The 27,179-nt window shown below is 40.2% G+C and overlaps 3 protein-coding genes across 3 annotated transcripts in view; 2 read left to right on the plus strand and 1 right to left on the minus strand.

The window, feature by feature from the left end:
• frzb (frizzled related protein) overlaps positions 1-680 on the minus strand; it is a 22,140-nt gene extending 21,460 nt beyond the window's left edge. Inside the window, exon 1 of the mRNA XM_015043333.1 lies at positions 316-680. Coding sequence (XP_014898819.1) covers positions 316-520 — 205 coding nt within the window. The 5' untranslated portion in view covers positions 521-680. The remainder of the gene's footprint in view (positions 1-315) is intronic.
• A 7,045-nt stretch (positions 681-7,725) lies between these two features.
• LOC106954089 (dual specificity protein phosphatase 19-like) lies at positions 7,726-17,074 on the plus strand. Its single transcript, XM_015043334.1, has 5 exons — positions 7,726-7,984; positions 10,427-10,667; positions 11,347-11,393; positions 12,289-12,441; positions 16,524-17,074. The coding sequence occupies exons 2-5, from the start codon at positions 10,445-10,447 to the stop codon at positions 16,728-16,730; spliced, it is 630 nt and encodes a 209-aa protein (XP_014898820.1). The 5' UTR covers positions 7,726-7,984; positions 10,427-10,444; the 3' UTR covers positions 16,731-17,074.
• Positions 17,075-19,055: 1,981 nt separating this feature from the next.
• LOC106954092 (calcium/calmodulin-dependent 3',5'-cyclic nucleotide phosphodiesterase 1A-like) overlaps positions 19,056-27,179 on the plus strand; it is a 59,635-nt gene continuing 51,511 nt past the window's right edge. Inside the window, exons 1-3 of the mRNA XM_015043339.1 lie at positions 19,056-19,140; positions 19,715-19,814; positions 26,339-26,803. Coding sequence (XP_014898825.1) covers positions 19,056-19,140; positions 19,715-19,814; positions 26,339-26,803 — 650 coding nt within the window. The remainder of the gene's footprint in view (positions 19,141-19,714; positions 19,815-26,338; positions 26,804-27,179) is intronic.

The raw sequence follows: 27,179 nt of genomic DNA on the forward strand, positions 1-27,179 counted from the left end.
AAAAAAACTTTTGCCAAAAATCACTTCGTTCATTATTTTAGGAAGGTGACGATTTGGAAAGCACCCAGTTGCTTACTGGGGGGAAAAAACTTTTCATTGAACTTTTGGGATCAACAGGATCAAAAGTCATGTTATTGTAACCAAAATAAGGAACTTGGAAATATTTATCATGAAGAGGTTGAAGGAAACTTTGCGTGAAAACGTTTCAAACCCCCCTAAAAGTAACACTTAAACTAAATAAAAATGTATCCAGATACTGTAGAAAACGCTAGATTTATAGTTAATTGTTTTTTATGAGCGCAGCCCGGAACTCACCCAGCAGCCCCTCGAACTGCTCGATGGCCAGCACCGCGTTGTCCTGCGTGCTGTGGTGGAGGTGGTTCGGCATCTTGGTCATGTTCCACGGCATGGACCGGCACAGCGGGATCCGGACCGGCTCGCAGGCAGCCGCCCGGACAGCGGGCGGCCACAGGGCGCAGGACACGGCCAGCAGAGACACGCAGAGTCCCGCGGAGAGCATGACCGTGGCGGGGGGGAGGTGATGGGGCGGTGAAAAGGCACGGCGGTCCAGTCGGTGCTCGGTGAAGTTAGATCCAAATCAGGACGGGATCTGACCTGCTGCTGCTGCTGCTCTCTGCTCCTGCAGCCCGAGCAAGGGTGGAGCTGCTTTCTTATGCAGACTCCCACCACCACCACCTCCTTCTCTTCTCCTCTTCCTCAGGCCCTCCTCCTCTACCATGCTCACCTCTCCTCCTCCTCCTCTTCCTCCTCCCTTATCCTCTGCACTAAAAAAACAGATTCCTTTTTGATGAAAAGTCAACACTGCTTAAGCCTCGGAAAGCTCCTGGGTGTTTGTGCCATTACATTTACAGGAGTAAGTGTGGGGCACCGACTAGCTGCCTAAAGTTGGAGTAATCCCACTGCAGGCTGCATTATACGTATATATTTGAGGTTTATTGGATGCAGTTGTTAGTCTTCTGTCTATTTTGGTGTCATGGGATACATATGTCTGTCCGTTTCTAGTTTTGCGGGGGCCCAAACTACAGTGAAGAGATTTCTAGCTCTTTACACGGCCCACTGAAATGCCACCATCTATTACATCTTACAAACAAGGCAGTATGCAGTTAAAGGGGCTGTTACATGTGTTTTCAGGCAACATAGTGCCAGTACATAGCACAATCAAGTAACTGTGTTAACTTCAGTTGTTATAAAATATGTTGTACATTTCAAATATGACTTAAAATAAATTTGACTTTGTAATTTGACGCCTTGAAATTGGGCCTCTGTCTCTTTAAAAAGCTCCTGCTCTTTCTGAAACTCCGCCTTAGTCATCACAGCATGGCTCCTCTATTAACCCTTTTACGTTGTTTTTACCAGTGTTATACTGAGAATTAGCTCATATGATGAGCTCAGCTAATGTTCAGTTCCAACAGGTGTTTGCAAATTGCTGCTGGCTAGTCTGAAGGAGCTGAGTGGGGGAGTTGCTGGGGCGGGCAGCTCTGTGAGGCAACAGAGCTGCCCGAATACTTGGAAACTGCAGCTCTGAGGAGGAGCTTTGTCCTCGAAGGCGGAGCTAGGTCCACCCAGGCATTTTGCACAGCTTAATGATTGCCAAGGGAGATTAAAGGATTCCTCAAACATGCATGAAAGAATCAAAGCAACACTCCAGGTATGTTTTGATAAGGGAATGACATTGTAACATGATGTAAAATAACAAAGTGTCAATCCTACATAATGATGTTGCTTTAATTTTACTGAGATGAGGCTGAACATGCAGCTTTGGGGCCCCTGGTGGCTAGGAGGCCCCAAGCAGTCACTTACCTTGCCTATGACAAATGGTCTCCAGGTTATAAACGATTTATAACTCGTTTATTTATAAATCGCTTTAGATAAAGTGCTTTATAGGTATACCAAAGGAAATAAAATGAAGGTAATAATAATAACACAAAACTGTAAGAAAACTACAAGGTTGACATAATTAATTAAGTCATAACACAAAAGCTGTCCTAATGATCGCGCTGTATGGAATTATACATAAGACGAGTTTTTAAAACAGTTTTAAAATCATTTAGCGATCCAGCAGACCTCACAGATTGTTCCAAACACTGGAACAGTCTCAATTTTTAACTTTCCTTATAAGTCTCCGACAATAATAACAATAAAACTAAAACAATTAATAAAGATTTAATTTCAAAATCAAACATATAAACGTGGAGAAAGTGAAACATTATGTTTTTGTTCAACAGAATCACATTCCGAGACTTGCTATAGTTAAGACATTCACTGTGTTTTACATGATTGGAACCAGAAAATGTTACACAGCCTGTCAAACAGTGTGGGAGAGTATCTATTTAAACAGATGTACAGCATTTTTTAATGCATCACCATTTTATTGGCTGAAACTAACCAGACCCGTTAGCTTGTCTTTAAAAAGCCCTTCTGTCCTCCGCTCATCATCTGGATTAATTGCACCTGTTTGAATTAACCGCAAATTGACATTATGAAAATGAATTTGCTTAATGGAAACACGGCCATTTTGAAAAAGAAACAAACCAAAACAAAACAAAAACATGACTTTTTTCGGTAAGAAGTTATTGCCCTATCAAAACCATTTGTTTTCCCACATCACAAGAGTCACGTGATCAACAGCCAGCCGTTACCACAGGTGAAAACGTAGAAGAAGACGATTTTTTTTTTCTTGCAGCTGGCTCCACCAGAGCTCTGAGAGCCTCTCAGCCTCACATAGTTCAGCAAAGGTTGGGTGTCATTCTAACGAGTTGAATCAATCGCTCCAATGTAAAATCGCCGACTGCAATTTCCTCAAAACGCTGCATACGTAGCCGCTCCCAAGTAGGCGGGGCTTGTCGCGCCAACGCCTGAATAAGACGCCGACTGTCTCTTCTGATTGGCTGACAGATGATGAGCGCTAGCACCATGACTGAATCATGAATATATTTCATGTAACTGTCACTCTTGTGTTTTTTAATGACTTATGGCGTGAACAAGCTCCTTCACATGCAATTTTAATTACATTTCCTATTTAAATTAAATAAGAAAGCACAATTTTCACAATAGAAAAATTGCAAAACTGTGATTTTTCGACAAGAGCACATCTATAATTTTTTCAATGGAAATGCAGTTAACCAATCAAACTCCATCCTCGTTCGTAAGACCATGTAAGACCACCAGGGACAAGATGGACCTACAGGACATCATACTAACAGTTTGGTGAGAATTCAACTCTGTGTATTACTAATATTATTATTTCTACCCATAACCTCACTCGTGAACTTGCTCTGCTTTCTTTATGTGTGGATTACTTGGGTTTCTGCCGACATCTGGTGTGAATTATATGCCATTGGCCCCATTAGAAATATTTAAACCGAGAAAGAGTTAACACATTCAGTACTTATTTCTTTTCACTGTATGTTTGTTTTTATGACATGGCACAGCAAACTGAAAGAGATCATATCCAGCTGTCTTACCCTTTAATAGCGTTGCTGTACAAACGCTGGACCTTGGGAAAATTCAACATGCACTGAGCTGCTATTTGAATTCAGAAGTCTGGGAATTGTTGCACTAGGCGGTTATTTACAGAAACAGAGCAACTTGCTGGTTGCCTCACAGCTAAATGAAAAGTGGTTCGGTGGAAGACCACTCTTTACCTGCATTCATTTGGAAACAAATGTCTTTCTTCTAGAGTGATACAGTCAACAGATAAAATTATGAATTTATAATATATTTTACATTTCACAAAACATTTGGGTAGAATGTAGATTAGACAGATTTGTTGGGGCCTCAAAGAGACTATTTGCCATTTATTATACTAGTAAATCAAAAATCAAATCAAAATTTATTTGTTTATCACACATTGCAGCAACAAGGCAGTTCAAAGTGCTTTACATCAAAAAAATATGAGGACAACATAAAAGCATAAACACGTTGTATGGTCACCAATTGTGATTGTCAAATGACAATCACATATGTCGATCAATATTCCAGTTATTATGGTTCAAAAGTTTCAAAAGTGACTTTAAAAGTGACTTTAAACAGCTGGGTTTTTATTCTTAATTTGAAGGAGCTCAGTGTTTCGGCTGTTCTGCAGTTTTCTGGAAGTTAATTCCAGATTATGGTATTATTAATTCCATGTTTGTTTCTGGTTCTGGAGATGCAGAGCAGAACCAGAACCAGAAGACCTGAGCAGTCTGGAAGCAGATCTCTAATGTACCGTGATGCTAAGCCGTTGAGTGATTTTTAAGTATTTTAGTACATCTCATAAAATTAGAATATTGCGCAAATGTGCCAAAATGTCTTAACAGTGATCTCAGAAAGTGAGACTCATATATTGTTTAAAATTATCATACATTGATTCATTCCGAGCTTTTTTTTCTTGTAATTTCTTGCTGATTATTTCTTCCAGAAAATGAAATCCCAAAAGTCAGTCTCTCAGAAAATTTGAATTCTGTGGCAAAGGTGATTAATGGAAACTCATGTTGTCACAGCCTAATCAGCTAATTAACTCAAAACACCTGCAAAGCTTTCCTGAGCCTTTAAACGGTCTCTCAGTCCAGGTCAGTCAGCGACACGATCTGATGACTGGACATGTCCAGAGGACAGTGATGGACACCTGTCACGAAGAGGGGAACACACACACACACACACACACACACACACACACACACACACACACGGTCCATTCACAGAGTTCAGTATCCAAGCATGTAAACAGAAAGTGCAGCGGAGAAACAAAGGTAGTCTCAAAGGAAGGTGCTAGAAACAGGAGCAGAGCAGAGATTGGGATACGTGAGGTGAAGGTAACGGAAGGATCTGGCAAAAAACGGTAAAATGTCACTCTGACTGACTGCTGCTGAGCTATCAGCTGCTTTTCGTTCATCCTCACAGTCTTCATACTTCTGAACCCACTGGGGGGAACCCCCGCCCCCCAGTAGTGATTCGGTCAACGTGCCCCCAGCCCTGGTCGCAGAACAGCCGTTCTCTCTGATTCAGGTTTTCAGATCAAATCCGTTTTTCCTCGAGTGACCGCGGGCGTCGTGGGAAACCTCCACATCCGCAACTTTACTGGTCACCGATGCTGGGAGGACTGGGATGAACCCGTAACTGATTGAGTGGCTGGAGACGACCTTTGACCCAGGCAGGGCTTGTTGTATTAACAGCCCTGTTATTGGTCCATTAAACCTGAGTATGACGCAGCAAACTGAAGCACTTTGTGTGTGTGTGTGTGCGTGTGTGTGTGTGTGTGTGTGTGTTGATGGTTAGTAATGATTGTCAGATGTTGGAGGAGCTTCCCATGTAAGGGTTGAGTTACAGCCAACACACACACACACACACACACACACACACACACACACACACACACACACACACACACACACATATACACACCCTTGGCCTCTCTGGGTTTTCTGACTCATGGATCAACATGCAGAGAACTGAATCAGCACTTTGTCTTCCATCATTCGCTTACCTCTCTCTTTCTTTCTGTCTTTCTCTCTCTTCCCCCGTTCTCGACCCATTTTTCTTTCTTTTGCATGTTCTCATGATTTAATCTCTGTAAGTGTTATTTTTTCTGACGTAAAAGCTTCTTTTAGTTGGCAGGAAAAAATTCTTATCAGAGGAATGAACACACACATTCCCAAAGGTAAACACGCACATAGACTGGAAGCGCATTCCTTTTGAGAAGGTTGAGAAGATTCAGTTTCACCCAGAGAGAAAGCTAGTTCTCGCTGCATGTGGAAATATTCTTGGAAACTACCAGAATTTGATTCCAACATAAATAAGACTGCAGCTGTGCACACACACACACACACACACACGCACACACGCACACTCAGGGTATTGCGAAGGATTGAATGTAATCTGGAACAATTGCTGATTTTGCGGCATGTTTGCAGAAAAAAGTGACTGGAGGCTGCACTGCTGGATTTACGACGCATAGTTAAATAAAGCCAATGCGGCCGAGGCGGACATATTCACTGCAAATAGTTTTCATCCTCCTCTAAAACCTGCTGCCCTCTGCAGCTGGAACACATAAAGTCATCTGTCAGGGTTTACCCTTCTGGTTGAAGACACTGTTCAGTAGGTACTTAGAAGGCTTTTTCACCAATAAAAACACATCCTAATAGGTTATACGGTGTTTTTAGCACTTAAATCCCAATAACAAAAAGGTAAATGAAGCACCATGTGTCCATCAGATGGCTTCAGGTTTGCTCCAGCTGTTAAAGGGGCAGTACTTTGCATATTCCAGGCACATAGTACCATTTTTATAGCAATCAAGAAACTGCTACCTTCATTAAAAAAGTGCGGTCTATGAGTCAAATATGACAATTTAACACCTTGAAATTGGGTCTCTGTTTCTTTAAGAAGCTCCTGCTCTTTCTGAAACTCCGCCTTCAGGAAGTTATCACAACTTCACTCCTGTAGTAACCCTTTAACAACGTTTTTACCAGGGTTGCATTGAGAAGTAGCTCCAATAATGAGCTCAGCTGATGCTCAGTTCCACTTGATGTTTGCTAATTGCTGCTGGCTAGTCTGAAGGAGCTGAGGAACATCTGCTTCGTGGAAACGGCAGCACTTTGTGAGAGCAAGAACACCTCAAACACTCCAGATGTGTTTTTGATGAGGGAATAACAAAATAATGTGATGTAAAGCTAAAAGTCCAATTTACATAATACTGGCAGAAAAAAGCAGCAACCTTAGCATAATGCTGCCATCCTCAACAGTTGGCTCGGTTTCCTTTGTTTTGAAACTCTCGCCTTGACTCCTCCATTACTTGGTGCCCACAATCCTCATCACAACAAGCCTGCACCAAAGGGTGCTGCTTTTATGTCAACATGAACCAAAATCCCTGATTAAGTCCTTGAAGCCTTCTCTGACCTATGTAACAGGGAACAGGGCCCAACAGGGTGTACCTAATAAAGTGTCCAATGTATTCAAAAACTCAAAACAGTTTTTATCTCTTTATGTTGAACAAAACTGAAGCATGATTAGACACTGTCACACAAAGTACTTTCAAGTAATAAAATGTATTTATGTTTGAGAACAATTAAAAACTAAAACTACATCAAAATCTATCAAAAGTATAACTTCTGAAAGTTAGTGCATATGCTTGTTTATTTTTAATATTTTTAAATGTACATTTAAAATATACATTTTTAGAAAAACATGCAAAGTGTATTTTTAAAAAAGATTATCCGAATGACAACTTTAGTAATATATTTAATTGTAATGTAAAGTTTAATTTAGGAGACAAAATCATCAGATATTTGGATGGATGGATTAAAACCATGGTTTTTCAATCTATGTATTTTAAAATATCTTAGGAAGTACATAATATTAGAAATGTACTTCAGAAAAATGCAGCCTACTTAAAACATACATAGTATTTGACTTTTTAATCTGGGATGTGTTTCTGTCTCCCGTTTCTCAGGAAGCCGATCAGCAAATATAGAAATGTAGCTCCCTCTAGTGGAACATTTGCAGCATCTACCAATTGACCACAGTTCCTTTAACTCTAAGCCTGTATTTACTAAAGTGTTGTCACCTTAATACTTCAAAACTCTAAGTTCCCTCTTGTTTATTTAATTTTTTAAACCCCGTTTTTTTTTTTTTTTTTTAGTCATTGTTTCCAATATGGGTCGAGGTTTTATAACAGTACCTACTTTGTTTTCTGGATGTGAGTGTGACGCAGCAGTGGGGTGGGGGGAAGCTCAGGCAGGTGGCGGGTCTCGTGTTGCTCAGTGACCGCTCCCCTCCAGCAGAGGAGGTCCAGGTAACACCGGGCAGACAGGTAGACGTCACACCTGAAGCTGCTACAACTGGACTGGGCGACTGCTGGAGAGAATGATGAGAACAGAAGTGTGTGTCCGTGGTTCTCTCTATGTCCTGGTTTGAACTGGATTACCGGCTGTTTTGGCACAGGGACGTTTTCAAAGCAACAACTAAAACCGACCATCTGATAAAGCAGGTAATGGACTTTTTTTTATCCCTGTTTGTTAATGTGCTTTAGCATCAACCTGTCAGTGGACTAGGAATGGAAAGTAGCGACACACTGGCTATAATCTCATGTTTTACATGTAAATATTCATTAACGCTTGTTGTCCCATTTTTAAAAAGAAACCTGAACTTTAACTGGTGCCTTGAGCTTGGGCAACAAATGTTAATGTAAAAATAAAAGTCAAACGATTAGATAAAAACAACAACATACTAAATAATATTCGGTGTTTTTCTTTTTTCTTTTTCATAAACATAACTTTGCACCCTGTGTTGTACAAGACAAATTGCTGAGAAATGTGGATTTAAATCAGAAATCACACGACTGGACAGGCATCTCATAGAATTATAATAATAAAAGAATAAATATAAAAAGTCAGATTTAGGGATGTAAAATTTTAAAAAGTATAAATTTACCATCCAAAATGAGAAGTTTACATTCTGGAAATGTGTTCTTTGGGCTGAATTAATATCTGAGCAACAAAATAAATAAATGACAACTATGTACATAACTTTCATTTAGAATGTTAATTAATGTTAATTAATGTTCAGTTAATTTACCAGCACCAGTAATGACTGATAATCACAGTAAAACCAGAAACGAACAGCAAAAAGTGACGAAAACCAGATCGACACAGAAGCACATCAAGATAAAAACTAAAAGTCAATAAATATGTTACTTAAATTACATTAAAATGAAAGTGTTCTCTATGAATTTCGCCTAAGATAGTTCCTACCTGACTGTATTCAGACCTGGGGACATTCAGTCCATCTTAATATCTTTCCTTTTACGACTGGAGACCCAGTGAAATGATGACAGGACGACTGTGAGACGTTCTGTTTCCCCGATCGTGTTGGACTGCGGCTGATATGTGTTTTTACTGTCCGTATCACTTATGTTTAATGTACAAAATGTTCAATGTTGGTGCCTGTTTTTCTACATCCTAAATTTGACAAGAAGGACTTAATTCTAGAAGCTGGTTTAAAATAAAACTTGATGTCACTGTTAAGATTTAGTTCTGAGCCCTTAACTACACCTGGGTTTATGACGTGCTCTGCGCTTTTACGCACTGTTGAGTCTTTCTGAGGTTGTGAGTATTTTTTTTACAGTAAGCTAAAGGAAACCCTGGCCTATCCACTCTCTGTGTGTAAAGAGTTGTGCCATATAGTCACACACTTATAAAGAAATACTGAATAAAAGTGGCATGAAAAAGGAGCCTAGGGGAACTCCACAGGTAATTTTTGCTCGTTCAGATTTATAATTACCAGTTCAGTTCAGTTTGGTGATAAATACCAAACTGAACATTTAAAGGAGTTCATTACAACACTGCTGCTTACTGGTCTAAAGTGTGTAGTTGTGTTTTTCTCATGTGGTCTTTGCTTTGAAAACTTAATGAGCATTTGACTCACAATTAACCGTTTTTTTTTTTTTTTTGACAGCTTAGGCCTTTGGTGACTGGACTTAAACGAAGCTATTCAGAGAGAAGGTGACAACACCATTAGAGCATCAATACTCAATCATCCAAACTTACTCCAGCACTCGAAATAGACGTGTAAATGCACCCTGAAAAATGTAATTATCTTGTGTAATTGGTCCAGTGAATGAAGCATAATTAAATTGATGAAGTGTGGGCAATTATCTTCTCTGGCTTTCCTTTACTACTTTGCGGCAGTCAAACCGTGTGGTTCTACGGCGACTTCATACTCATTATGTCAGAGCATCGCTGTTTTAATTCGGGCTCCTGTGCATTACCTTGAAGTTGAAATATTATGCCATTATCAAGATATGACTTGAAAACGGTCTCAAACAACAGCATAGTCATTTACAGCTATAATTTCAGCGACTATTTACTATCCAGCAAAATTTATTATGGCAGATTTATTGGGATACATCAGTAAATGTAGGTTATTCCGCATGACGGGAATATCAGTATTGGATATCGATATTGACCCAATTTTTCCACATCAATATATGAACCAATCAATCAAGTTTATTGATGTAAACTTGTTGTTGAAGTTTACATTAATAAACTTCAGCAACAAGGCATTTCAAAGAGTTTTGCATCATGAAAACACAGAAATACAAAGTCATAACAGTCAATGATGAAGCTTTGCATTTTGAAAAGCTCCATCATTAGACATCATATTTCACTGATTATGTTTCAACACCAACTCTAAACAGCTGAGTTTTTAGTCTAGATTTAAATGAACTCAGTGTTTCAGCTGTTTTTCCGTTTTCTGGAGGTTTGTTCCAGATTTGTGGTGCATAGAAGCTGAATGCTGCTTCTCCTTGTTTGACTCTGGTTGTGGGGATGCAGAGCAGAACCAGACCAGCGCATCTCCATTAAACATCGATATGATGACGTCGTGGTAATGCTGTCGAGGCAGTTTCTCACCGACGTTCCCGTCTTCTCAGGTTTGGTAAAGTTTGGCCATGCAGTCGTTGACTCAGGAGATCCAGAGCTTCTCCCGGACTCGCCTGCGGAAGCAGTGCACCCGTGTGACGTCGTTGAGTGGCCGACGCATCATCGAGACCTGGAAGGGTTCGACGATTACCGTGGTGGAAGACCCTGTCCCGCCAGAGAAGATGCTGGGCTACGTCCCCGATACTTCCTGGGACCTGCAGGTCGGCTTCGTAAAGCCATACCTGCTTCTGGGTGAGAGTGGGAGAGACAGACAAACACTCACTCAGCAAATGTTACGTTATGTTACCAAGTCAAGTTTATTTGTGCATCACAAAAGAGCAAGTTCCATTGGCAAATGATTTCACTTATAATAAGACATTTTTACCGTGTTAAAAGTGAAATAATCTACCAGTGAAACTAGAACTTTTTCATCAGAGTTAATAAATTATTCAATATAACAAGTTGAAAAGTTGCTTGTAAGTTAGTTTCGTCTTTTTTCAGGTGTACTGAGCTAGAAACCAGACAAAAGTACTTGGTAAGATTTTGTGTTTTTGCAGAGCGTCAGTATATTATTGCTCATTTTTATAACTCATTCTGGTTTTTAACGTAGTATTTTAGGTTCAGCCGTTGTTTTGGTTTACTTCTACCCTGGTCACCTCCTTTCCCTGCCTTGGCCTGGATGTCACTTTCAGTCGACTACCACGACCTCCCGGACCAGTCAGCCTGTAACACGAGTGCAGAGGTGGGGGTGGACTGGAGGAGACATGACCCCTGAGGATGTACATGTGGAAGCTGGATGAACCTTTGACCTGCATTAAGTTCAGCGTACCGAACGGATCCTCGTTTGGGTCCAACTCCCTCCAAGACGCACGGAAAAGTCTGGAACTATGCGTCTGATTGACTCACTGTGTGTGTTTGTGTGTGTGAGCAGGTTCCCAGGATGCTGCGCACGACTTTGGCACCTTAAGAAAACACAAGGTGAGCAGATCAGGCCGGGCCTTACACGACTCCAGCCTGTTGTGAACTGAGGATTGGGCAAAAGTTTTGGGTTGGCCATCTTTTTTTTTGTCTTCCGCATTTGCAGATAAATATTCATATAAAGCACCTTACAGAAGTATTCCTACCCATCAAAGCTTTCTACATTTTGTCACATCGGAACCACAAACTTTAGTTTATTTTGGAGGTATTTTATGAGGCAGAGCAACACGAAGTAGTGAATGTCTGTAAAAGGGAAGGAAAAAACAAAGCAAGGTTTTCAACATAAAAACAGAACAAGTGTGATGTGAATATTGTCACCTTCCTAAAACAATAGCCTAAGCCCCCCTTGTTTTAAAAAAGTTTTTCAGTAAGATATACTAGCTTATTTTAAGTAAACAATTCCTTAATATTGATGAAAAAGTACCACTTCCACTGGCAGATTATTTCACTTATGACAGGATGTTTTTCTCATGTTATAAGTGAAATAATCTGCCAGCGGAACTAGAACTTTTACATCAATATGAAGAATTATTTACTTAAAACAAGCTTCTATATCTTGCTGAAAATCTACTTGTAAGTTAGTTTTGTCTTTTTTCAAGCCCACTAAGATATTTGCACTAGAAACTGAACCAACTTTATATGTTGTTGTTTCCACTTGTTCAGTTGCTCTTCAGGGTTTAAAAGTGCACAGATTCGCAGAGGCTTCTTAACGTCGCTGCCCCATCAGCATTGTACCCTGTAAATATCATTTTCTCAAGAGCTGTTAACCGAAGACAAGCACAGTGTAGTTACACACTCAGTGTGTTTGTATGCAGCCTGAATGCCTCCCATTCAGGGTGTCCATCCATGCGTGCCACACACTTCGGTCCACCAGTCAGCCGTTCTTCCTCCTCAGGTTTCCCACATCCTGAACGTGGCCTTCGGCGTGGAGAACGTGTTTCCGGACCTGTTCATCTACCGGACCGTCAGCATCCTGGACCACCCGGACGCCGACCTGCTAGAGTACATGAGGGACTGCTGCGACTTCATCCAGCAGGCTCGCAGAGAGGTAGCGTCTCCGTCGTCGTCGGGAGATTTCCTCCGCGGCAACTTGTCAAAGTGCTGCGAATGAATTCTACCCCCGTCAGCTGACCTCAGTTTAATCTGCATTTGCAAAACTGATAACATCGCAGAGATATCGAATGACCAGATGGATTTAAAAGCTACTGCAACGTAAGGCGAAGAACTTTAGATTGTACTTTCAATCTAAAGTGCAAACAAAGAACTTGACCTCAACAAAAAAAAAGTTTAATCAGCTGATAAGTTAAATAGATTCTTTTCAGTCCCATGGAAGATAAAAGTTAAAATTAAGGAAAGTTTTGTGTTATTTAGAAACCACGCTCCTTAGATTTTTCACATTTTGTCACAATACAAGCAGAATCTATCATAATTATTAAAGAGAAGGAAAATAAATCACCTTCCACAGCTGCAGATCTTTCTGGGGATGTTTCTGCCGGCTTTCTAGAGACTGAAATCTTTGCCCATTCTTCTTTGCATTCCGGATGGAGAGAGTGTATAAAACGTCTCTGTGCTTTGACTGGGCCATCCTATGCTTTGATTTACACCATCATAGTTCCGGTTATGTTTAGGTTCTCCGGTCTTTTGGAGCCTCTGGCAGTTTTTCTTCCAGGATTGTTCTTCCATCACCGTGTTCCACCAGCTCCGTCTCCAGTCACCATATGATGGCGTAATTTGACATTTAGAAAATAAATTTACTTAATGGAAGCGCTCCTCTTTAAAAAGACTCATTTTTTTATAAAAAGATCTTGACCTCACCTTCTTCAAATCAGATAAAATTTGTGCTTCGTTTGTGCAGCAATAATTTTCATTTCTGCTGCTATCATTTCAAAGATATTAAAAAATGTTTCCAGGGGTCATGAAAGGTCAACCACCCCCCACCTTCTTCAGATCAGATTAAATTGGTGTTTGTGCAACTATGTGCAGCAAAAACTTTTGTTTGTGCTGCTTTGGCTTTGAAGATATTAACGAAAGTTTAAAGGTCAAAAGGTCAACCAGCCCCACCAATTTTACTAAATCAAAATGACGAAGTTTTTTGCTGCACAAACGTACCACAAACGTTTGACACCAATTTTGTCTGACTTGCAGAAGGTGAGTTGGGGGGCAACTCCACTCAGGTAAAGTTTTGGCTTTTTAATCTGGGATGGAGTTGTTTTTTTTTTTTTTTGTGGCTTTGCCAATATTAGTTTATTTCGCAAAACTGTGATGGAAAGACTTTTTTTTTTCTTTTTGCAATATGGGTCATGCTGGTGGCGTAAATCAACAAAGAAGACAACAACAGGAAGTAGTGGGAGGACGATGTTTTTGACACGTCACGTTCACAAACTCATTCACGTGCGATTTTAATTGCGTTTCTTATTTAGTGCAAAAACTGAAATTGCGAAATTGCGTCTTTTGGACATCAGCAGAACGTCGACAAGGTTTTGCTCCCGTTCGTAACAGAAACACAGCTGGAGACATTGGTTTCCCACCACACCAGGCATTTTTGCCAAAAACCTTCGATTTTAGCTAAGTTCAGAGCGCATTCTCCCTCGTGTTTGCAATAACTTAGAAACGTTTCCTTGTAACTCTTCCATGAATGCCAGATTTGTGGAGTTCTTCAGTAACTTTTTTAAACTTCTCCAAACTGTGCTGCGTTCCTTGGCCGTCATGAAGCCGGTTGTGGTCTAACAGCCTCTAACAAACCTCTGCAGCCTTCATTCGGTGCGGTATGAACAGTTTTGTGTTGTGACAGACGTCCTGACATCTTTGCCACTTGCTTCCCCTCCTCATTTCCTCTCCTCTTTTTCAGCTCTGAATAATAGATGCTTAGTTTTGTTGATGTTTTATTAAACAGCCTCTAGATCAGATCTCGGTGACATACAAGCTTTTAGCAGCGGAGCCTGGGCCTCACCTTAACACGACACCACACACACACAATCACTCACACACAGAGTGATTAGGCAGTCATTAGAGGTGTCTGATTACAGGAAGTGTGTGTATGAATTCCTGGTGATGATATGGTTCTGTGTGTGTGTGTTTTTGGTAATTCCAGCCCTGATAACCAAACTGATTCATTTACTTTGAAATGCAGGCTCAGATTACCCAGCAGGCCACCTGGCTGATCATGACCAATAGATATTGATGTCGCTATGACAACCGCAAACATCTGCTTGTTGAAGGACAGACAGGAAAAGTATTACAGATACGCAAAATGTGCAACTTTTAAATTGCATTTATTGATTTTTTTCCCCCCCAGGAGATTTTGAAGCTCATATTTGATATCCAGATGCAACTTGTTGTTTTTATTGTTTTGCAAGAAAAGATCTAGATATACTTTTTTCTTAATTTATTTGTTCTTTTGCATGTATTCCTCACCATTTAACCAAAAGTTTCAAAGTCAACTTTTTCTACCAGCTGTATTTATAAATGTGATGAAGAAAAAAAAAAAACTTTAAAAAAAATAAAATAATTTTGGATCATTTCATTCGTTTATCCAGCGCTCGCCTGCTGCCCGCCCTGCCTCTCGTTCTTTTGATGGAACATGCGGGCTGTAATTGAGAAGCTAATGAGTTCCCAAAGACACAAACAAACAAGCTGTTTAGTTCGGCTCAAAGAGCCGAAGTCACAGCAGCAGGACCACAGAGCCAACGTGTGGTCAAATAACGCCACTGCAGCAGATGCTTGAAATCCAGCAGCTTCGACTTCCATCTGGTTATCAGGTCCTTATTGTTTTCAAAACTATTGATTTATCGATATATAAAAAGAAACTGAAACATTGACTCGAGGAATGCTGGTCATTGCAGACAATTTTATGTGTTTCTAGAAAACAAAACCTTTACTTTTTTCCTAACTTTTGTTTTACAGAAACATTTATTTATGTGGAACTTAACTTAAGTCCCAACCAAGTAGTATAATTTGACACAAAACTTCTCTCTTACGCTGGCTTTTTTGTCCCGGCCACAGGCAAACTATTAACTAAATAAAGAACTAAATGATTCCATCAGAAACTTAAACAAAGTGTAGAACAACTTAGTTTAAACAAAATAACCTTTCAATGATAACTAAAGTCATGCTTGTCTGTATAAACACAAGAATTTTTGTTTCAAGTGATTCAAAACGACTATAAATAAAGTAAATAAGACAGCGCTGAAGGGAATCAGAATTTACATCAATGTTTGGCTTATGTAGATATTAATAACTATGATTAATAATTTACTTTTAATCACATTATTAATAAGATGTTAACTAGCAGAATCAGGAGAACCATTTCAGTCTACCTTAAATCATTCGCCAAAAAAATGCCAGACTCTCAAGAAGAATAAATTCAACACTACCAGACAGGAGATACAGCAGCGCCACACGGAGGGTGATTGACAGCGCTAAGACCCTCCTGCTGGCTCTGATTGGTTGTTGGGAGCAGTGGTTGAAAACAGAGGTTGATTTTTATTCACTACTGTCTCGTACCATTCTGTCACAACGTAGCGACAGTTTCAACAAATGTGTAAAAAATATTATTCATGAAAGTTACATATTGAAGCTTTGGAGACTAATTTATTAGTAATGGTATAATGTTAAAAAAACAAGTCAGTTGTTTATCGCAGAGCAACGTGACCCCCAAATGTGAGACTGATTTGTGTGCGTGTCTTAAGAGAACAATGGGTCAGCTGAGCTGTCAGAGCTACAAAGAGTCATGGATGCATGGTTTGGCTGAGCCATTAGAGCTAAACACAGGAAATGTGCTAAGCCAACCTAAGCGAACACGTGTGTTGTGAAGCTGCGCCTCCAGTGGCGACCCCAGGGAAAGGCGGGGCTTATTTCAATCTTGGTGTTATGTAACTTTTGTGACATAACCCAAAATGTCACAAAGGTTTGTTAGAGTTGTGACATAACTGATTGGACTGCTGGAAAATGTGATCCGATCGATTTGATTGAGGAAAGTCCAGCAGTGCCAAGTACAGAACCTTGAGGCACACCACAAGTCAGTCGTGTTAAGCGATGATCAAGTACTTTAGAGCTTTGAATTAGTAAATTTTGTCTGGGCTTCCAGTTTAATCGATCGTTGGTCTCAGTTGTGATGTGATTGTGTTTCAGAAAGGCGTTGTGCTGGTCCATTGTAATGCCGGTGTGTCCCGCGCCCCGGCTGTCGTCATCGGCTACCTGATGTCATGTGACGGACAGTCGTTTGAAGACGCACTCTCATTGGTGAAGTCCGCCCGGCCGGCCTCCTCTCCCAACCCCGGCTTCCTGGAACAGCTGAGGAACTACAAACTGCCTACGATGAACGGGTCTAAAGACTGAAGGCTGAGTCTGGCGAAGGTCATGCAGTCTGACGAGAAATCTCTGTGATTGTAATAAAACATTGTAAAGAAAAGTTTAAACATTTCTTTTGTGTAGAATCGTTTTTATTGGTGCAGGAATACATTAGAGAGTTTGCAGGAAATGTTAGATACCGTCAGAGTGAAATTAGGTCTGAGGATAACTGCAACTATCAAAACTTTCTCTTCGATTTCTATTTATTTTCTGTATTGTATGCCTTTTTGTGAATTTTAAATTTCAAAATGTTCTTCATGAGCTTCTTACCAGCAATAAGATCTCTCTTTTGCTGATGTTTTTTTTTCCATATTAAAGCTACTATCCAGTGATGTATTTCTTTTTTACTAGCAAATTCAGATCAATAACAAAGTTTATGATGAGTAGAAATGAATTGAGCTTAATTAATACAGTTCATCCACACAACATACATATACAACAGATGTATGTATGGACATCTCGATGGCACATTACAAGACAAAAATATAACCCCAGTTCAAGTAAATCAGACACATTCCGATGTAATCCTTGTCATAATGTTAATATTTTCTATGTTAAAGGTTCAGTATAATCTGTTTTCCAGACATATAATGGCATTAATAGCACAATCAAGTAACTATGTTACCTTCAGTTGTTACTTATATCAAGTATGACTTAGTTATTTAATGCCTTGAAATTGGGTGTATGTCTCTTTAAGAACTCCTGCTTTTTCTGAGGCTCCGCCTTCAGGAAGTCGTCACCACTTTGCTCCTCTATTAACCCTCTAACAACGTTTTTACCAGTGTTGCTCTAAGAAGTAGCTCCTGTAATGAACTCAGCTGATGCTCAGTTCCACCAGGTGTTTGCTAATTGCTGCTGGCTAGTCTGAAGGAGCTGAATGGGGGAGTCATGATCTGTGAGGTAGAAGCTTGGAACCTGCAGCTCAGAGGAGGAGCTTCAACCTTAAAACTCCTGGATCCACACGGACATTTTGCACAGCTGAATGGTTGCCATGGAGATTAATGGATCTCTCAAACATGCATGAAAGAATCAAGGCAGGTATGTTTTTGATGGAGGAATAATGTTATAACACAATATAAAGAGCAAAAAAGTAAATTTTACACAATACTGCCCCTTTAAAGAGAGGGAGGTGTGGGGCAGCTACTCGCTAGTTGTTACTCCTAAAATTTCTGACAGTTTGTCATCAAGTCTGTTGGACTTTTCCTCTGAGTTTACAGAACATAGATGAAAAAGAATACAGCACAGATCAGACAGAGTCTGAGGTTAGAGGCCTGTGGGCTTGATTGCAAAACTGACGCAAAATAATAAAAAAAGTAATTTGGTGTAACTTTCAGTTTATCACTTCCTTACATGCTTACCCTTTATAAATTTTATCTTCAGTCTGTAGCCTGATATTCAGTCCATCGATTACCCGGGTACTGTACGGTACACTGTACTGTACCGTACAGGGTTGTACTGTGGTACTGCATGCAGTCATGGAATCAATAAAAATCCAACACTACAGCCGAATTCACTTTGGTGTGAGGTCTGGTCAAATCTGAATTAATGAGATTTGTTTTTACTTTTTCCTATTTGGTGATGATGAGGACGACCCCCCACATCGCCTTTATTTGGCCTCTGAAGCAAGCCAAATAATTAGCGTTGGGTCTGTGAGTGAAGGAAGTTGAATACAACGGATAAGAAATAAACAGCAGTGCATTTTTGTTACAAATGTGCCTAAAAATCTGTCAATATTCCACTAATGTCGGAAAAAACACACATTTGCGATTGTGGTGTTTCCATCACACAAGAAACACAACTAAAATTTGAAAAGTTTGTTCACATAAGTCATTAAAAAACACGTAGTGCTATGATGCTCCAACTACTTCTGCCTTCTTCTTGTTCTTGTTCTTGTTCTTGTTCTTGTTCTTCTTCGTCTTCTTCTCCGTGGTTTGTACCAGTGGCAACATTTGGTTGTCAATCATGTGACTCATGTTGAGAAAAGTAATTCCATTGCAGTTTGTGAAACAAACCGATTTCGATACGGCCAAATCGGTTTGGCCGTATCGTATTGAGTGAATGTATTTTTGTGAATTTCAAGTCGCGCAATTTTATGGTTAGTGGAAACGCAGCTATTGAAACAGATCTGTGTGATGGACACACAAACAAACACATCCTCGTTCAGCGTTTAGAGAGAGAGACAGAGCGAGCGAGCGAGTGAGTGAGAGGGGCAAATACAAAGCTACTCTAAGTAGCATGTGGACAGCAGCAGAAGGAGCATGTCTTTTCATCATCATTCAGAATGCTCTGCTTGTTTGGAGCCTCCACCTGACGATGGGCTCCATCTGCTCGGTTCTGAACAGCAACATGGCGGTGACTGTGGTACCCCACCAGAAACCCCCGGTTCAGACAGTGGAAGGTAAGAAAGTCTACCTGGGCTAAAAAGAATGAAACGAAAAGGGAAAACCCAGACCTACTTAATTAGCTGGTAACTTTACGTGGGGAAACAATTTTTATAAAACGATTCTTTGTGGACATCATCGTGAAGAATGATTAGGACCTAATTTAGAAAAAAAAAATTATAGTATTCTCTTCTTATTTAGAATTTTTAATTGACATAATAACCAACATAAGTTTCATTTATTTTCTGATAAAGCATTGATGTAAAAATCTCTTCAAAATGAATCAACTTGTCCTTCACCTCTGCTCATGTCGCTCTCCTTGTTTCCTGAAAAGCCTTTCGGCAAACAAACACCTGAATGTATTAGTCAAACACACAGGCACAAGCTACTCCTGTCGCCCACATGATCGTCTTTAATAGTCTCTTCAGTTTTGTCCCCATTTCTGAAGAGCCAATGAACAATCGACGCGCGGTTGACCAATCAGAAAGCGGCTGCTGCCTGTTTACAGTAACAAGTGCTGCTTATTGGGCGAACGTGGACCACTCAGTCTGCTCCACCTCTTTTCAAAGTATTTTTTGTTCTTCAAATCAGGTGGCTCTGTGCAGCCAATGAAACCTGGAGGCCCGGTGGCGAAACCAACCAGGAACAGGCTCAGCGCTGGGAGGTGTGGCGGGGGGAACTGCAAGCTGCGGTAAGAATCGTGTTAAATGCACTGAACATTTTCAGAAATGTCTGAATGAAATATTCAGTTATCAACGCTGTGTATGAGCCCATGTATGGATTTATTAATTTTTCCAAGTTATAATATATGCTGTCAATTTGAGCATGACATTTTTTATGTATATTTTTAATCCAGCTGTCTTTAGATACATATTAACATACAATGGTGTATTAGAGCCATCACTAGCGGTCTGAGCCGCGTTTGTCGTTAGATGTTTACCCAGGAAGCACATTGGTATTTTTGTCAAAAAACTTTTAGATTTATCTCAGAAACTTTAATAAAAACAAAAAACAAAACAACACAAAAAAACAAGGACATTTCTGTGTTTTAAAAGTTGCACATTTTCAACTTTTTGATATTTTTTGAGTTTCACGAATTGAAAATATTTGAATTTTGAAACTACTTGTTTTTTGGCAGAAATTTACTCCTTTTTTATATATAAAATTAGGTTTGACACGCAAAAGTTGTCGTTACATTGTTCTGTTTTATTGAGGCCAATTTCACAGTGTCAGAAACGGCTATGATACATTTTTTAAAGTCGTTTTTGATAATATACGGCATGTTCATAACAACTCAAGGTAATGTAATTACTTGATTGTACTATAAAATGGAAACTACATCATGCCCCCCGACCCATTTGTTAAGCTTATAACATATTTTAATGTAGTTTAGGTTTATTTTGTGAAGGCAAAAGGCATAGGAAAATCTGTGCTGCTTCATGAATTTTGTTTTGTTTTAAATGTCAGAAAATGTTGTTTTGAAAAATTGTTTCTCCTTCAGTGAGAGCTGTCACTTACAAGAAAAAAACCTAAAATTTGGAAGAAGTTGCCAAATGCTGTCATCACCTAATATGTATAATTATCCATTTGCATTGTAATAGTTGGTGTCTGTTAAAGTGGATTAAAAAACAGTCAATATGTTATGAATATTTTTTTGCTTTTAGGGTTTAGGTTGGTTGTTTTTGGTATTTAACCCTATAATTCTAAAAGAAATCAGAGTAAAACATAATTGTGTAATAAAAGTTTGTACTCATTCTACATTAACAATCTAACAGGATCGAAAAGAAATAAAAGAACCAGATTATTTTAGTGATTTATTTTATTCCAGCCAAACAGAATCAGCCAGTGGCGTCTTCATGAATGCCTGAGTGAAAAGACAAATGAAGAAGGGAGAGACCCTAACGTGGTCAACAACAGAGAAGTTTCAGAAAGAGATGAGGAAGTGATGAGCTGAACTAATAACCGCTACTAGATACAGCAGGCTGAGATTATTTGAATGTTTTATAATATCAAAGCTCTCACTGAGACAATTAATAAATTATAACTAAGGAGGAAGTTTGAAAAAAAAAAGTACTCAAATGGGATGGTCCAGACTGGATTAAAACCAGTGACCTGTGGACGCATTAATGATAAAAGCTCCCAACCCATCTCTCCAAAATCCCATCAAAACTCAGCTTCAGTGTCATTATTTGCACATGGAAGCTGGATGTGTCGTGCATAGGTCGAGATCTCTGGACGTCTTCACTCCACAAAGCTCTGAATCAGCTTGGGCTGTGATTTGAAACACAGGCGTCTCAAAGCCATAAGCCAGTGGGTGCTATGGGTCGGGCCTTCCCTGCTGTCAGGACGCTGCTGGGCGTCGTAAAGATGTGCGCTCTCACTGGGTATTTTATTTGGGCAGCTCTGAGTTTTTGTCGCATCCCCAAGAGAATGGCTATAAAAAGACAAATACAGCAACTCCACAACAGGTACGTTGGCATGACTGTGTGTTAGGAATGCAACTGTTAACATATTTTTAAAAGAAATATTCGAGAAATAGGCTGGACTCACTCACTGAACATTTTGATAGATGTATCTTTCTAGCTCTTCATAACGCAGGTTGCTATGAAGGACGGACATGGTGAGCAACAATACTTTGGCAGGTTGTGGCATATGATGTTCAGTAAGAGCTAAAGGGTCTGGGATGTGTCAAGAAAATATCCCCTGTATCACTACACTTCCTCCAGCAGCCTGAACCTTTAATATCATGGAGCCATGCTGTTATGTTCTTAATGTCAAGTTCTGACTGCACCATCGGCATGTTCCAGCTGAAATCAAGACTCATGGAATCCGACGACGTTGTTTCAGTCTTTTATTGCCCAGTTTTAGTGAATTTGTGTGAATTGTGGCCTGAGTTTCCTGTTCTCGATCTACTTCAAAGTTCAATCTGCTGTGCATTCGGAGGTTGTGTTCCCCGCACCTTGGATGTAACAAGTGGTTATCTAAGCTGTTGTCCGTCGTCCTTTCACGTCAAACCAGCTTGACCATCGTCCTTCTCACATAAACAACAGATCCAGTAGATCATATACAAAAACAATGTCCTGGAAAACGCGATTAAAGCACAAATCACTTTGGTTTTGAGCACAATCCCTCTATCTTTTTAAAGGAATGCTGTTTGGAAGATAATGTCGGCTATAAGCTACATGCGTTAGCGTGTCATGAAGGAGTCTTCATGAATGTTTATGACTGTTGTCATCAAGTGTTATTCACTAAATAATAACACTACTAATACAAAGTTGACACTTTTAATGCAATTTTTTTAAAGGCAAGAAGACATGATCACCCTTCGGATGAAGTACGGAAAAGACTTTTTAGTCTACCTGCTTTTGTCCAGTTTACATCCTCCCTAGTTTGCTTAAACACATTTTTGGAACTAGCTGTCAGGGAATAAGCAATTTCTTTTTCCTGCCAATTTATGTTTAATCACTTCCTGGATGGAGTTTAATAATGATTTTCATTGCTATCCTCATTTCCTTCATTGGAAGATTTTGATTTCAAAGTGAAATAATTAATGATCGCTTGCAGCAAAAGCAAACTGGAAAAGTAATTTAAATCCACATCTTTTTCTGGACTGGCCCATATTAAAGTCAGCTCCTCTAAACCTGAAGACAGATATCCCAACAGATGTGTCAGTGTCCGTCCCAAACACAGGAGTTTACGTGTCTTGGTGTCTCAAGCGAAGGTAAAAGAGGTTGGTGGACAGAAAAGGGCTTCGTCTGGACAAATGCCAGCTGCTGTCTGAGAGGAGAACCACAGAGGAAAGCGCTTGATTTATTGCTTCATTATGTTAAGATCCTCACCTTGGTCATAAAATATGAATCATGGCCTAAAGAGCAAAGTCCTGGATGCAAATGTAAGAATACTATTATTTTTGTGAAAATGCAGATGATCGTTTCCAGGCGGGCCTCAACTGAGATCAGATGAATTTATTAATTAGTTTGCGGACAAGAGAAAACTTCATCTGCAGTTCACACAAACAAAAGTTCCTATTTACCTAAAACTGAACTGGTCTAGATTAAAATTCACTGCAGGTTGGATTGGTCCTTTTAAATGTTTTGCTCTGAGACAATGTTCCGCCGGGCCGATCGGAATATTAATGGATTCATTTAATTAACAAAATTACAGTACCGTCTCCAGTAATTTGATTTTTAATCCTCATCAGAGGTCATCTGTTGTAGTATGACCTCTAGCAGGATATAAAACGGATTGCTACTCCATGAACCAGGTCATCCATCAGCGTCAAGGTTAATGAACAGAGCTGGTAAAAATGGCATCAATTATAATAATAATGTAAAAAGATCATTTAATTCTAATATGACACTGAATTTCAATTGTAACATTCACGATTAGTTATTTAAAAAAAAAAAGTCAAGTGTGAATGAATGTGAGTTACCACAACATTTAATTTCCCTTTGGGATCAGTAAAATATTTCTCAATTTCAATTTGAAATAGCCTTCCGTGAATTGTACTATTATTGCACACACTATTAGTAGTTATTTGCAAGAAACTTTGCATAAGATCTTTGACCTCAGTCCTCTTTGAGTGAGCTTAAATCTGTCATGTTGACTTTTAGTTGGACCTAAAGGCACCTATAGCCAAGCGATTAAGAGCTTTAAAGGGGCAGTATTATGTATTTTCCAGGTATATAGTTCCATTATGCAGGACAATTAAGTAACTATTTTACCGTCGGTTGTTATAAAAATACTATATTTATATCAAATGACTCAAAAGAAATTTGACATCAATATTTAACTCCTTGAAATTGGGCCTCTGTCTCTTTAAGAAGCTCCTGCTCTTTCTGAAACTCCACCTTCAGGAAGTCATTACAAGATGGCTCCTCTATAAACCCTTTGACAATGTTTTTTACCAGCGCTGTACTGAGAAGTAGCTCCTATAATGAGCTCAGCAGATGTGCAGTTCCACTAGGTGTTTGCTAATTGCTGCTGGCTAGTCTGAAGGAGCTGAGTGGAGGCGTTGCATCCCACCAAAAATTTTATACAACCATGGGAGATTAAAAGATTTCTTAAACATGCATGGAAAAAAAATATAGGCAACCCTGTAGGTACGTTTTTGAAGAGGGAATAACATTATAACATGATGTAATGCCAAAAGAAAAATGATTTTACACAATACTGCCGAAATGATCACAAAACAAACACAAATGAAAACCAAAGCACAAACATCTGTGAGCACTTTTTGTTTGCAAATTTAAAATAGCAAATACAGCGAGACAATTTTGTCAGGCATTTTTCAAATAACTGATGTGAATAGTTTTTTTTTTCTGTTGCATGTTTCCACTGGTTATGTGACAATTTATTGTTGGTGATGAATGGCTCAGACAAAACCCAGATCTAAATCAAGTAATTTAGAGTCTGTCTTGAAAGGAGTTGTGCATCGGCTTTCTCCTTCCAATCTGACTGAGCTTGAGCAGCAAACTGGACTAGGAAATGTTCTTCAGGTGACAGAAGGCCGACTTTATGACTGTCTTTATGTGACTCTGAAGGTTCAGATCTGAGTCCATCACTACACTCAGATTTCGGACCCGATTGCTGGTCTCCAGCTTCAGTAACTGATACGCTGTGCTGACTCCAGATTGTTTCTCTTTAGGTCCAAAGATAATAACTTCAGCTTTATTTTTTTTTGTAAGCCATAGCTTCTGACAAAATTTCCACTGATGTCATAAAGCAGTATTTGTAAACTCTGGTCTTCACTGCCCTACATGTTTTAGGTATTTCCCTTCAGTCAAGCACCCAACTTGAATAAGTGGGTGACAAAGAGGCTCGACTGGATGGGATGCAGAGGAGGTCATGCTTGAATCAGCTGCTCTAGAACAGAAACACGTCTAAAACATGTAGAGAACCGGAACTAAAAAACTGAAGTTGCGCAAATTGAAAATAGGAAAATGACTTTGCTTAATAGAAACACGCTAATTTCGAAAGAAAAAAAACAAACACATTTTTCACCAAAAAAATTTTGCTGTGGTTTTTTGGCCGTATCTAAATAGATGAATTTCGCAAAACTGCAATGCTGTAATTTTTCGCATCACAACAGTAACGTGATCAACAGCTGGATGTTACTACTGGTGAAAACAACAAAGAAGACGATGACAGGAAATGGTAGGAGGATGATGGTTTGTTCTGAATAATGTGCAGCTGGCTCCATCAGAGCTTTCACAGCATCACACAGTTCATAAAAACTTTAATTTAATTTCTTATATAATGGAAACACCGCAAATGTGATATTGTGTGGATTTTTAATTTATTTTTTACATTAAAAGAATACAGACAAATATTTGCGAACATTTGTACTGGAAACGCAGCCACTGTCATAAAGCAACGTAGATATATATTTGTCCCAGTCTGGGTTTTGCATGGTGCCTCTACAACTGATTTTTTTCTCTCTTTTTCTGCATTGACCAGTGGAGCCTCTTGAGGGCGCTAATAGCTCTATTCACTGTACGATTGTTCCATCTGACTGAGGATGTGTGACTGTGATTTTCAGGAACATTACATCATCGTTGTCTAAAGCCCTACACACACACACACACTCACACACACGCTGCATCTCTGGCAGCAGGTCAGAGGGCAGGACAGACTGGGATGTTTCGCTTTGCACCTTTAGAGTAAAGTTCTGCTCTTCTGAATCCGGGAGGTGGGGAGAGATGTGGAGGAGGAGGAAGAGGAGGAAGAGGCTGGTCTGTCAGCTGCAGGATTCCATCACTCTTGGCAACCGTTGTTGAGTTTCCACGGAAACGCTAAGCAATGTTCCCTGCTTTCTCTTTTGTCCTCCTCCATCACTCTCCTCTCTCGCTCCCTCTCTCTCCCTTTTTCCCTCCCTCTCTCCATCCCATCTTTATCGCTGGTCGACCTCCCCCTTGCGTTGCCACGGCGATGCTTGGAGTCCGCCGCAGTGTTGGAGCGCAGAGTTAAACTGATCGCCTTGCTTTTGCTGTTTGTTCTTCCCTCTTTAAAAAAAAAAAGACATTTTTTTTGGTTTGTTTGTTTTTCTTGCAACCTCTCACCCAACCTCCCCACCGGGCAGAGGGCAACCATTTGGATTGTCCTGCAGAGTGACATCAGAGGAAGTTGGATGAAGTTGGAAAAACTCTTCTACTCTTCTTCTTCTTTTTCTTCTTCTTCAATCTGCGTTGATGTTTTCTCCACTCCGGCACTCTGAGACGCCTTCGCGGGGACCAAACTCCGCTCTGTGAACACTTCTGGAGAAAAAGACAAAAAAAAAAAAAAAAGAAACTCGCAGAGGGAGGTGAGTGATGAGGCGGAGGAGGCGCAGCTCCCTGTGGGGGTGACGGAAACCGAGGAGGAGCAACAGGAGGGTGGACTTTTCCAGGAGTTGATGGAGGAACAAGAGGAGCGGGAAGAGGTGGAGGAGGTGAAGATGTCACTCATGGAGGAGATGCAGGAGGTGCAACCATGCGAGGTTGAGGAGATGCAGCAAGCTGAGGAGGAGGAGGAGCAGCTGCAGGAGGAAGAGGAGGAGGAGGTGCAGGGTGAGGAGATGCTACAGACTGAGCAACAGCAGCTGCAGGAAGACGAGGGGAAGCACACCGAGGAGGTGCAAGACTTTGTTGACACTCTGGAGCAGAACCACAACAACCAGGTCCTGATCCGACTCAGAGGAATGTGAGTAAACACGTTCAGCTGACTGACGATGATGATGATGATGATGATGTCAGGTTGGTGCTGATGGTTGAAGATGGTGAGGTGCAGCCACCGGGACGCCATCAGTGTGGTCTCCTGGTTGCCGTGGTGATGTTGGCGTGAAGCGAGGATGGACGAGGGTTTGGGGTGAGGGGAGGGGGCGAATGAGAGATAATTAATGTGGAATGGTGGGCGTGCAACATCCTGGAGAAGGGAAGAGAGAGAGGAACCGTGTGTGTCTGTGTGTGTGTGTATGTGTGTGTGTTACAGCTGAGTTCTGTGTGGCAGATTTCTTTCTTTTTTTTTTTTTTTTTTCACCAACCTGGGTTTTTTGGGTCGCCGCACGGGCTCCCCCATC

The sequence above is a fragment of the Poecilia latipinna genome, unplaced genomic scaffold (assembly GCF_001443285.1).
Source record: "Poecilia latipinna isolate Pla-1442-1.1 unplaced genomic scaffold, P_latipinna-1.0 Scaffold626, whole genome shotgun sequence".
Lineage (NCBI taxonomy): Eukaryota > Metazoa > Chordata > Actinopteri > Cyprinodontiformes > Poeciliidae > Poecilia > Poecilia latipinna.

Excerpts from the sequence above, each read along its gene's own strand:
- LOC106954089 (XM_015043334.1), top strand. The coding sequence starts at position 10,445 with ATGCAGTCGTTGACTCAGGAGATCCAGAGCTTCTCCCGGACTCGCCTG. Across the intron at positions 10,668-11,346 it reads AAAGCCATACCTGCTTCTGG|GTTCCCAGGATGCTGCGCAC; the intron begins GTGAGAGTGGGA and ends GTGTGTGAGCAG. Across the intron at positions 12,442-16,523 it reads TCCAGCAGGCTCGCAGAGAG|AAAGGCGTTGTGCTGGTCCA; the intron begins GTAGCGTCTCCG and ends ATTGTGTTTCAG.